Source organism: Hippocampus zosterae, chromosome 9 (assembly GCF_025434085.1).
Source record: "Hippocampus zosterae strain Florida chromosome 9, ASM2543408v3, whole genome shotgun sequence".
Classification (NCBI taxonomy): domain Eukaryota; kingdom Metazoa; phylum Chordata; class Actinopteri; order Syngnathiformes; family Syngnathidae; genus Hippocampus; species Hippocampus zosterae.
In genome coordinates, this window is record NC_067459.1 from 25,991,376 (window position 1) to 26,002,169 (window position 10,794).

The 10,794-nt window shown below is 56.1% G+C and overlaps 1 protein-coding gene across 1 annotated transcript; it reads left to right on the forward strand.

Annotated features, from left to right (window-relative positions):
• Positions 1-779: 779 nt before the first annotated feature.
• On the forward strand, positions 780-8,402 carry LOC127608271 (leucine-rich repeat neuronal protein 1-like). The gene is made up of 2 exons (XM_052077296.1): positions 780-2,700; positions 5,511-8,402. The coding sequence occupies exon 2, from the start codon at positions 5,664-5,666 to the stop codon at positions 7,803-7,805; it is 2,142 nt and encodes a 713-aa protein (XP_051933256.1). The 5' UTR covers positions 780-2,700; positions 5,511-5,663; the 3' UTR covers positions 7,806-8,402.
• The last annotated feature ends 2,392 nt before the right edge of the window (positions 8,403-10,794 follow it).

Genomic DNA, 10,794 nt, shown 5'->3' on the forward strand with positions numbered 1-10,794 from the left:
TGCCTCTTTTGAACAACTCTATTGCTTTTTTAACCGGTTTAAACACACGATGTGGAATAGACAGGAGTCGCCCGTGTTGTTGCTAGGCCACTGCAAATACGGAAGGGTCACTACAAAGCAAACTTGACATTTTTATTGCTCCTCCTGGGTACGAGCCGAGAAAGTATGTGACGCAATACTGACCTCTAGCGGTCACGCCAATACTACACGTAATTCTTTAACCGTGCCCAAGGAGCACCCAAATCATCGCGATGCACTTCTTCACAAATCAATATTTCCTTTTTTTTTATTAGGCTCTCTCAAAGGCATGCGGTCATTAAGAATAACGTCGCACTTCGTTTTTGGAAGCATGTGCTACACGGCATCGCTTCACTTCATCCGAGTCTACAGAACAATCATTAGACTGCAAACGGATGAAAAGTAAATGTGTGAATGTCATATCCGGACCTACGGAAAGATATTCGATATCCCTGATATACAGCCGAATGTTCATATTGCATTTAATTGAAAGATGTTTGTTGTTTTTTTCTCTTTCTTCTTTCTTCTTTCTACATACATTCTTGCTGCTGGAGGCTGTAAATTTCCCCAGTGTGGGACGAATAAAGGATATCTTATCTTATCTTATGTCCACGTGGGCCACCGGCGCACATGGACATTCGACTGTATGACGAGACCACACAAGTACAGCGATTGCCTTCTGGACCGAGCCGCCCCGTGACGCCTTTAAGTTCCATCTGCCTGAATCGCTCGTCGAGGAAGGGGGAGGAACGTTTCGACAAATCCTCTTTTGCCGCCCTAATGTGTTTCAAAGCGCTTTATTTGACTTGGGACTGAGGAGCAGCGGGAGTAATCGCCCCGTCTGGGGAGCGTTTACGGCTTGGCGGCTCAAGGATTGGACTCGGCGTCGAAAATGCGCAATGGCAGACGAGGTTGGCCGTCTTCACGATATGACCGACTGACACGTTAGCTCGGGCCTCGAGCGTATTCATCCGCTTTGCATCCTGCCACCAACACGTTTGCACGCGCAAACGAATCGGGTGAACACAAACGCCCGCTTGTTCTTTTTGTTGGGTTTGTTTTTGTTCGGTCGACACGCCCGACCTTTCGATCAAAGCATCGTTTGGATTTGATATCGACGCTAGCGAGACTTTTGTCCTTGGATGCCACCCGGCGTTGCGTTCATGCATGTCAAGGAAAAGCGTGTTGTTTGTTTACAAGCGGATTACGATCATGACGCGGTTCACCGATCAGATTATATGGATTGGGGACATTTTAGCATGACATCTGGCCATAAGAAAGGATTCATCCGGAGAACGACGTGATTTGAATAGACCGGTCCAATCATCAAAGCGAGTGGCGACGTGCGCTCAATGTCATGCAAGTGCTCAATACATGTTGTCAGTAAATGCTACCAACGGCCAAAACCGTCGACGCGGGAGAAAATATGGCTGGCCTCCCACAAATCGCCGAGGCTCAACTCCCGAGACGTGATCTCAGAAGATGTCGGCAATCTAGTCAGACGGCTCTTGCGCTAGGAATGAAGGTGCGCGACATGAAAGCAGCTAACGCACACCCAAATGCTGTTTTTTCGATCTTCCCCAAAGCCACGAATGCAAACGGCTGACCTCTGGCCCACGGAGACCAAGCGTTTGGTTACTAGGCAGATGTTGTTCATATTGAAAGAATGTGTTGTGGTGTAAATTCCCTTCTCTAGCGAAACATCATCCTCATCCGTGGAGGGCACGGGCACTGTTGTGCGTCATTTCACGCTGGAAATAAAAGGCCGGAATTAAAAAAAAAGCAGGTGATCTTTGCCATGGTGTCGTTGTGTCTTCTGGCAGGCAAATTGCTGAGTGAAGGAAAGGAACACTCGCTAGCTCTCTTTTTGCGTTGACAAAATAGATACGGTGTGAAAGTGTCCCATTGCTATTTCCAACGCGCTTCCCCTCAGGAGACGAGGCCAGCTGACGTTGGGCCGGAGGCGGGGGACGCCCCGAAGCGGTTGTCAGCCAATCGCCGGGCAAACACAGACGAAGCACCGGCCACGCTCACAACCACGCCGACGGACAATTTGGAGCCTTCCGCATTCGGCATTGTTCACGCGTCGCGTCGCGGCGCCGTAAACTGTGTGCCAAAACATCCGGCGTGATCCTAAATGGCTCGGCCGGCGCTCCGTTGACAAGAGTCGCGCGACAATGGGAGCGGCCAGCGGCGAGCGGCCTTCCAACCCCCATCCGAGCCCAGCCCGCCCCGGCGCCTCCTTTGTTCTCCCTCCTCCCACCGAGCCCGAGCAGATGGCGCGCCGCTCGGCTTGACGGACGGTCGCGCCGCGCCAATCGGCTGCCTGGGAATCGGCTGACCGGCGCGGCCGGCGCCAGGTGTTTTGATCATTTGTCCCCGCCCCCTCCCATCCCATCCCATCCCATCCCATCGCTACCCCCTCGCCCCGTCGTCCATCTGCTGGCGGAGAGCAGTGCTCGCGGGGCGACAATTCTTGCGTGGAGCCCAGCAGCCCCGGGACTGATCGGGAGGGACACGCGGCAGCGAGAGAACGGAATTCGACCTCTTGTGATGCTTTTGTCGCGCCGAGACAATCACAGGCGTTATTTGGGGGTGGGGTGGGGGGCTTGTTCCTTGGTGACATCTTGCCCTTTTCGGAGGAAGGACCGGTAAATGTCATTGAATCGGAACGACAAGAAGGTGAGACCACACGGAAAACGCTCTCTTTCTCTCTCTCTCTTTTTGTTGTTGACAAAATGTGGATTCAAGCGTCAACTAAAATAGGCATGGCTTGTCTTTCTCAATTGCCAACGATGTGTATTTTGCTCTCCATCCTGCGGCCACGCCGAGCTGAGCTTTTATTTGGGACCCGGACGCACTCGAGGGCACGGCCACCAATTGAACATTCAGAACGTGATTCAAAGTGGCGAGTTTTCCGCTGGCCGTATCGGCGGAATTCACCGACGAGGTCGACTCGGCAATGCGTCAAAAACAAACTTTGATGCCTTCGCGCCGCTCGCCGTTCTCCAAATGTGATTTGCATACGAATGGCAAAGACTATTTGCGCAGATGTCCGCTCGGCTCATGAAGTTGAACCGCGACGAAGCGGGACCTTTGGGCTCAGGCAGGGGACAATCAGGTTGGCCGGGGGTCCGTCGCGGACGGCGTCACGCTGACGAATCGGCTCCAATTTGCCTGGAGGGACGCGCCAGGCGAGACGGCCATGAGGGTTTGGTTTTGGACTCTTGAGCGAGCATCTTGCGAGTCCTCTCGTAAGAAAAGACAAGGGCGAAAAGGGCCCAAGATGGCCGCTTGTGCGCCAGTGTGTTCGGCGCTCCTGCCATTTCGTTTTTTTTTAACTTTTCGCAATGCTTGTTACCTCCCTAACAGCGTCTCGGTCGGTTTATGATCGCCGATTGTTGTTATTGATTCAAAAACACGTAGGAGATTCGGCCGCGTTTTGGCAAGTCAGTGGTGAAAAGACGCTACCTCCGTTCTTGGCTAGCCTGCCGGCCCATCTCTTCCACATTCGCTCGCTCCCTTCACGGAAGCGCCGCCGCCGCAGCCGCGGTCAGCTCGTGAAGCTAAAACGGGATCTGAGACACACTTGGATCGCTCCGGCGTGCTGTGCCCTCGACCCCGTCGCCTCGTGCTTGCTAACAGTCGTTGGCTGTCCCAGCGCGCCACGGCATTTCTACCCTCCACGCCTTTCCCGGGGAGGAATCCGCCTTTATTAGCGATTTGTCTTACTGTTTATTGCTCCACGGACAGCACTTTGTATGCAGCCAGGGCTGTTTGAAAGTGCTCCACAAATACTCTTGACTTGACTTGACTCGCTTTCCACTTTATCGGCAGGCAAACTTAAAACGCTTTGTTTTTCCAAACATTTTACGGAGGACTCACTTTTTTCCCCCCACTGAATGCTTTGGTTGGAGATCCGGTCCAATTCTCTTCTTGTGCAATGCGTTTACTTTCACAGGCACTCAATAGTCATGTGTGATTTGCAAGCAGGCGTCCGCACCGATCAGCGTGTTTTAGGAGACGGCAGACATCCCCCCGCCCACGCCCAACTCTCCCTCCTGACCCAAGCAGCATTTAGGTCTCTGTGGTGCGTGAGAGAGAGAGGGGGCGAGAGAGCAGTATGGCGGGGGTGGCGTCTGGGTTATGGAGCTGAAGCCCCAAACCGTTGTAAGGTATTAGCCCCCTTTGTCCTCCGTGTGCTGGAGGTCTCAGAGACGACAGATGTCGTTCCAGTCTCGCTCAGATGACCTCCTTTGGCACGACTGCAGTCCTTCCAATGGCCAAACAGTAAACACGGTACGCTATCGAGACATTCTCTCCGCGCGTACACGTGCGCGGGTCCGTGCATCGCGACTCTGCGTATAAATAATTCAATCAAGTCGGAATCCGCCTGGTGTAGGTTTCAATTACAGGCAAGCGTTTCCATTTTGCCGCCGTCTTCCTACCGCTGTTGCTAGGCAGCTTGCATTCAGAAGAATTAGTCAGCTCTCTTGCCGGAAAGCCTCTTAAGGACCAGCCGCTTCAGATGACCTTCGGCGTAATGGCGCGCAGTCCCACCGCGCGGCCGCATGCCTACGCCTTCGATGGTAAAATATGCCTTGTCGAGGAACGGGATCTCACAAGATCCCGTTCGAGCAAACTCCAGGACGAGCCTCATGCCGCTCGGAAGGCGTTCGGCAAGGACGACGCTGCCGTTTATCCGTTGGGATGTTTGCCGGACGTCCGGCGCTTGGTATGCCGCGATGGTTGTTTTGAAAGCGCTCTCTGTATAAGAGGGAGTTGGGTTGCGCAAAGTAAGGTTGAAAAAGGCAGACGCGAACGCACGGGTCGGGCGCGGAGCCTCTCCGAACATCCCCAAATGTTGCTTTGGATGGACGGAGTCTTCCCGCAGACACGCTGGCAGTTCAATCAGAGCGTGAGAAGCTGCCGGTTGCACTTTGGTGCACGGGTGTCATGGCCACCAGGCGGATCCACGCTGGAATTCAATCAATGACCTTTGGCCACAATTTGTTAGCCCTCGTTGCTTTCGAATATTTCATCAAGACAAATGCCGTCTGTCTCGTTGAGCGAGGACCGCCCTGCGTCAGCCAAATGTACAAATGGCCCCATCCTATCGTTGAAGATCGGCAAAAGTTAGGCGAGATGTGGACACTTATCTCACAAATCATCCAACAAATGTAGTTGTGCATCTTTTCAGCATGCTTCGCACGACCGCCTTGATGATGTTCAAGTGCCGTGGCGATGCTCAGCTCAGCTCAGCTCAGCCTAGAGGTTTAATGATCAAGTCGTTGCGGGGCGGCCGGATGGATGAAAGCTCTCCGAGGATTTGGAGCTCGTTTCCGAGTAGCCCACCGCAGCGCTTTGCGCTTGCATCGTAATGAGCCGACTTGCGCTCTGAAAAGCGATGATCCCGCAGATCCTTTCTTGCCTTACACGCTTGACCCTTTGACAAATCTCATTTCACGTCTTGCATCTGTCTTTCTTTACAGCTTCTTCTGCTCCGCAATCTACCTATTCGAGACATCGCTCGGCTCCCCCTCCCGGCGGCTCGACCCCTCGACCCCTTCCGGTCCGAGTCCGCCGGATGACTGTGAGTCACGGTCTTCAAAAGTCGCCCGTCCCTCTTCCTGCCCTGCCCCAGCATGGCTAGACGGAGGTTGGGGTGCTTGGGTCCGGGCCAGATCTTCGCCGCGGCGATCGCGGTCTCGACGAGCCTGTCCCTCGTCCAAAGTAGCGACTGCCCCCGGCTGTGCGTGTGCGAGACCCGGCCCTGGTTCACCCCGCGGTCCACGTACAGATACGCCACCACCGTGGACTGCAACGACCTCCACCTGACGCGCATCCCCGGGAACCTGTCCAGCGACACTCAGGTTCTCCTGCTGCAAAGCAACTACATCGCCAGGAGCGGCGAGGAGCTGGAGCGGCTGTTCAACCTGACGGAGCTGGACCTGTCCCAGAACAACTTCAGTCACGTCGGCGACGTCGGCCTGGCCCGCATGTCGCGGCTCACCACGCTTCATTTGGAAGAGAACCGGATCGCGGAACTGCCCGACGACTGCCTGCGGGACCTCGGCCATCTGCAGGAGCTCTACGTGAACCACAATCGGATCGGCGCCATTTCGGCCCGGGCTTTCTCCGGACTGGGCGCTTTGCTCAGGCTTCACCTGAACTCCAACAAGCTGAAGACCATCGACGCCCGCTGGTTCGAATGGACGCCCAATCTGGAGATCCTCATGATCGGGGAAAATCCCATCGGCGCCATTACCGATTTTAACTTCAAGCCGCTGGCGAACCTGAGAAGCCTGGTCCTGGCCGGCATGGATTTGACCGAGGTCCCCGCCGATGCCTTCGCGGGCCTCGACGAGCTCGAAAGTCTCTCGTTCTATGACAACGCCTTGCCGAGAGTTCCTCGAGAAGCCCTTCGGAAGCTCCCCAACCTCAAGTTCTTGGATCTCAACAAAAATCCGGTGCGCAAGATCGCGGAGGGCGACTTCAAGAACATGCTGAGGCTGAAGGAGCTGGCTCTCAACAACATGGACCGGTTGCTTTCCATCGAGCGCTACGCTCTGGATAATCTTCCCGAGCTCACCAAGCTGGAGGCGACAAACAATCGGCAGTTGTCGGAGGTCAGCGGTCGGGCCTTCCGCGACCTGCCGGCCCTGGAGAGTTTAATGCTGAACGACGACGCGCTGAGCGCCCTCCGTCGGAGCACGGCCGATTCTCTCCCCAACCTGCGCGAAATCGCCGTCCACGGCAACCCCTTCCGTTGCGACTGCCTCATCCGGTGGATGGCCGCCGACCGGACCGCCGTTCGCTTCGTGGAACCCCTGTCCATGTTTTGCGCCGCGCCGACCCAGGTCAGGGGTATGCGCGTGCGGGACGTTCTGCGGCAGGAGCCGGAAAACCGCTGCTCGCCCGCCTCCCCCGCTCGCCCGGACGCCGAGGTCGACGTGGACGTCGGCGCCGCCGTCGTCTTGGACTGCGGCGCCGCGTCCCGGCCCGGGACGGAAATCCATTGGGTGACGCCCGCGGGCGCCGAGGTCACGGTCGACAGCCGCTCCGATAAGTACGGACTCGGCCGCGAAGGTACCTTGAGGATTTCCCGCATCGGGGTGGAAGATTCCGGCAGGTACACCTGCGTGGCGCGCGACTCCCAAGGAGCCGACGACGCCAGGGTGACGGCCGTGCGGGTGAACGGCGCGCGGCGGATGAACGTGGACGCCGAGCGCACCGATTCCCACTCCGTTCTGCTCTCCTGGAAGGTGAAAGCCAACGTGACGACCGCCCGCCTGGAGTGGTCGTCAGCCGCCATGAAAATAGACGACCCGCACCTTACCTACGCCGCCGAGGTTCCCGCGGACGTCCGCCAGTACAACCTGACGCATTTACTGCCCGCGACCGAGTACGAGGTTTGCCTCACCGTCTCCGACGTCCGGCAACGAACGCAGCGGTCGTGCGTGAACGTCACGACAAGAGGGGCCACCCTGGCCGCGGGGGTGTCCCGGCGGCGAGCGAGCGACGCGGCTCCGGCGGCACTTATGGGCACCGTGCTTGCCGTCGTGGGCCTGGCCTCCCTGGGAGCGTACGTCGCCAAGCGCCGGAAGCGGAAAAGCTACCGCCGTTCGCTGAAAAAGTACGTGGCCAAAACCTCGGCCATCCCCTTGAATGAGCTCTACCCGCCTCTGATCAACCTGTGGGAGGCGGACAGCGAAAAGGAGAAGGAAGCTTCCTCCGAGAGCAAACCTGGCCGGGTGGACACAACGCGAAGCTACCGCATGTGGTGAGAGGCAGCGCGGCCGCGGAGACCCATCGCCTCTTTTCAGTGCACGTGAGACGGGAACGAGCGCTATGGATGATTCCTTTGGATCTCAACATCGGGTCCAGCGCCTGTTTGGACGGACGCGGGCAGCTTTCTTTGTCTCCGTGACTTAAGGAGACTTGTTTGTTTGATTTGCAGCGTCCCGGAATCCGTCCCCGTGCTAAATGCGCACCTTTCGACCCGTTCCTTGAGCGGGAGCGTCAAGACGCCGCTTCACTCCCGACCGTTGCGCACTGAAATGTATTGACGGACTCCGGCGCAAGCCCACCGAGTACCTTCCGACTCGATACGCTGTCTCTCGGCTCACGTCGGCTCTTTTGACGGGTTTCACAGACTTTTTCTCCAAGCGATCACCGCCTTTGATTTCGACTTTGTTTTGCGGCGCGACTACCGTAAAACAGCGATAGAAACATGAATGTTGGGAACGAGCCGAAGGGGCTTTCTACATTTCTTGAATAGTTTTTAGCTTGCTCGAAGATGTCTCACCATCACTTGTTTTCTTCTTGTTTATACGCGACATGTTGCCTGATAATCCAACAAAATAAACATTTCCTTCATCTTATTTTTCCAACCGTGGCTTATTTGGATTCCGCGCGCGCCCCGCCGTCAACCGGCACCGTTTACGGTCCGAGCATATTCATCGTGTTCTCCGCAGGGCGGGGGCGACGCAGGTGTTCGCGAGTGGGGCTTCAAATATGGCAGACATATCCTTTTCTGCACGCATGATTCATTCTGTTGGCGCCGCTTGTCAGCAAGACATTTAGTATCGCTGATGGAAGGGAAGCGACGCCAGCCATCGGGCCTTTGAAATTCAAATGACGCCATTGAACGTTCTTCATAAAAGCAAGGCGGCGGAGACGCGGCCGGCGACGGGCGCTCAAAAAGACACGCCGCTGTTTCCCCCCCCAAAATAGATGACGGCGCTCGGCCCAAAAGATGCCATCGTCAAGCTATTTGGCAAAATAGCTCGTGACATTTTTGTGACTGAAATAGACGAGCGGGACTATTTTTGCCCAGATATCTGTCATGTCCAAGACCTTCTTTCTTGCAGACACCCGTTTTTTTCTTTCATTTTTGAAGTGACATACGAGAGTAACAATACCTCGTGAAAATATTAATAGCTCAGAGACGAGCCTCGTAAGTGGCGTCTGTGTTCTTAAAACGCGTCTTACGGATCAGCGGCACTCGACCGCTCAACTGGATCAAAAACGAAATTGATGAAGTGGTGACAATGAAAAAAACAACAACTTGGATTGGCTTTCCAAAAGGTTGATCTCGTTCATGCTCGTTCTGCAATGACTTGATGGAAACAAACGATATTCAAACCGGGAATGACGAATGTGAGAGAATGACGACCTGGCCGCTTTTCACGCCGCAGCCTCGTGGAATATACGATTCCTGACATTTGCATTTCAATGACTCGAGGCTTCAGGAGTCCGTTTCAAATGCAGACTTTGTTCCGCTTGCCTTTTGACAACGCAGCCAGCAGAGGGCGACGTAAACCTACTCGACCCCGCATGACGTCGCAGCTGTTGAAAAGGGGCACGCGCGCTGTTTTTCTTACTCTCTCGCGGCCTGTTTGGCTGAGAAAACACCTCATCGCCTCATTCTTGGGATGAGTGAAGTCACCCTTCTCTCAGACCTGTTTCGTCTTTTTTTCATCCTTTTTGAAGAAGCCAAACGGTGTGTTTTTCCAGTCAAGCATCAAGTCAGAGTCAATATGACATAGGTGTCAAAGTGGGGTCCCGCCCACCGCCGCCGCCGCCGCCGCCGCGCACCTTTTCCAAGTGTCCCCGTTGCAACACACCTGATTCAAATGAGCAGCTCATCAGCATGCTCTGCGGAAGCCTGACGTTGAACCTGTTCATTTGAATCGGCTGCGTTGCAACGGGGACACTCGGAAAACGTGCGGGACGGCAGCCCCCGGGACCCCACTTTGACGCCTATGATATGATCAATGATAAATTGGAGGAACGCCCCAACTTGTGGAAATGAAGGCTGCTCCTTTTGTTTTTACGGAAGTGGTCAGGAGGACGCGGACCTCGCCCGTCTGCCGCCTTTTTCCTGGAATCGGTCCGCAACGTTGGCTCGCGGCTTGACGAAGAGAGCTCCTCCCCGAGCGGTACGTTGACATGGAGTTTTTCTCCGACACGGCGAAAAGACACTTTTTCTTGCGTAACGAGTGACACATTAAGTTTATTCAATGATGACGCAAGTGACGCAACAGCCGCCGGCTTCCCCGCGTCGGTCCCCTCGGCGACGACCCTGCCCCGGGGTCGGGTGCGCAAACGAGACGGCCCGGCAACCCAAGGTGTCGAGGCGGACGAAAGAAGAGCCCGTTTGAGGAGACGCCACACGACGGCGCCACATTTATTGCTGGAGCGGAGCATCTGTCGGTCGGCGAGAGGTGACGGGCGCCTCTCTTTCCGTGTGCGTGCGTGCCGTGGCGCAGCGCGGCGCGGCGGCCAGTCCGAAGGTCAGGAGCAAGCGGGCTCCCGAAGGCCCGCCCGCCTTTTGTTGCGTCCGCGGCGCGCTTGGCCATCTCGAGCCGAGCCGCTCAGAAAAGGCCAGTGCATCTTTTTTGGTTTCTTATCATGGGCACGTTTTGCCCACCAACCCGCTTGTCTTCCAAAGTGTTTTCAGGGCTTTGTCATCTTGGAAGCCCACGCTCGGTCCGCGGTGGGTGGCGACGGCAACGTTGTTGTCGGCGCAGGTGGCGCACGCACTGTCTCCCGTGCGCGGCGAGGCGGCGCTGACGGCTGTCGAATATGCGAAACATCCATTGTGGAAGCGGCAGCACGCGCGCCCGCCGACAGAGGAAGAGCGGCCCCGGCAGACTCCACAAAAGTGGGGGTCGCGCGCCATTGAGCAGCTCGACACCCGAGCCCTTCGAGCCCGCCTCAATTCTTTTGGCTCCGTCATTCGATCGCGACGCGCTGCCGGGGAGCCGCTCG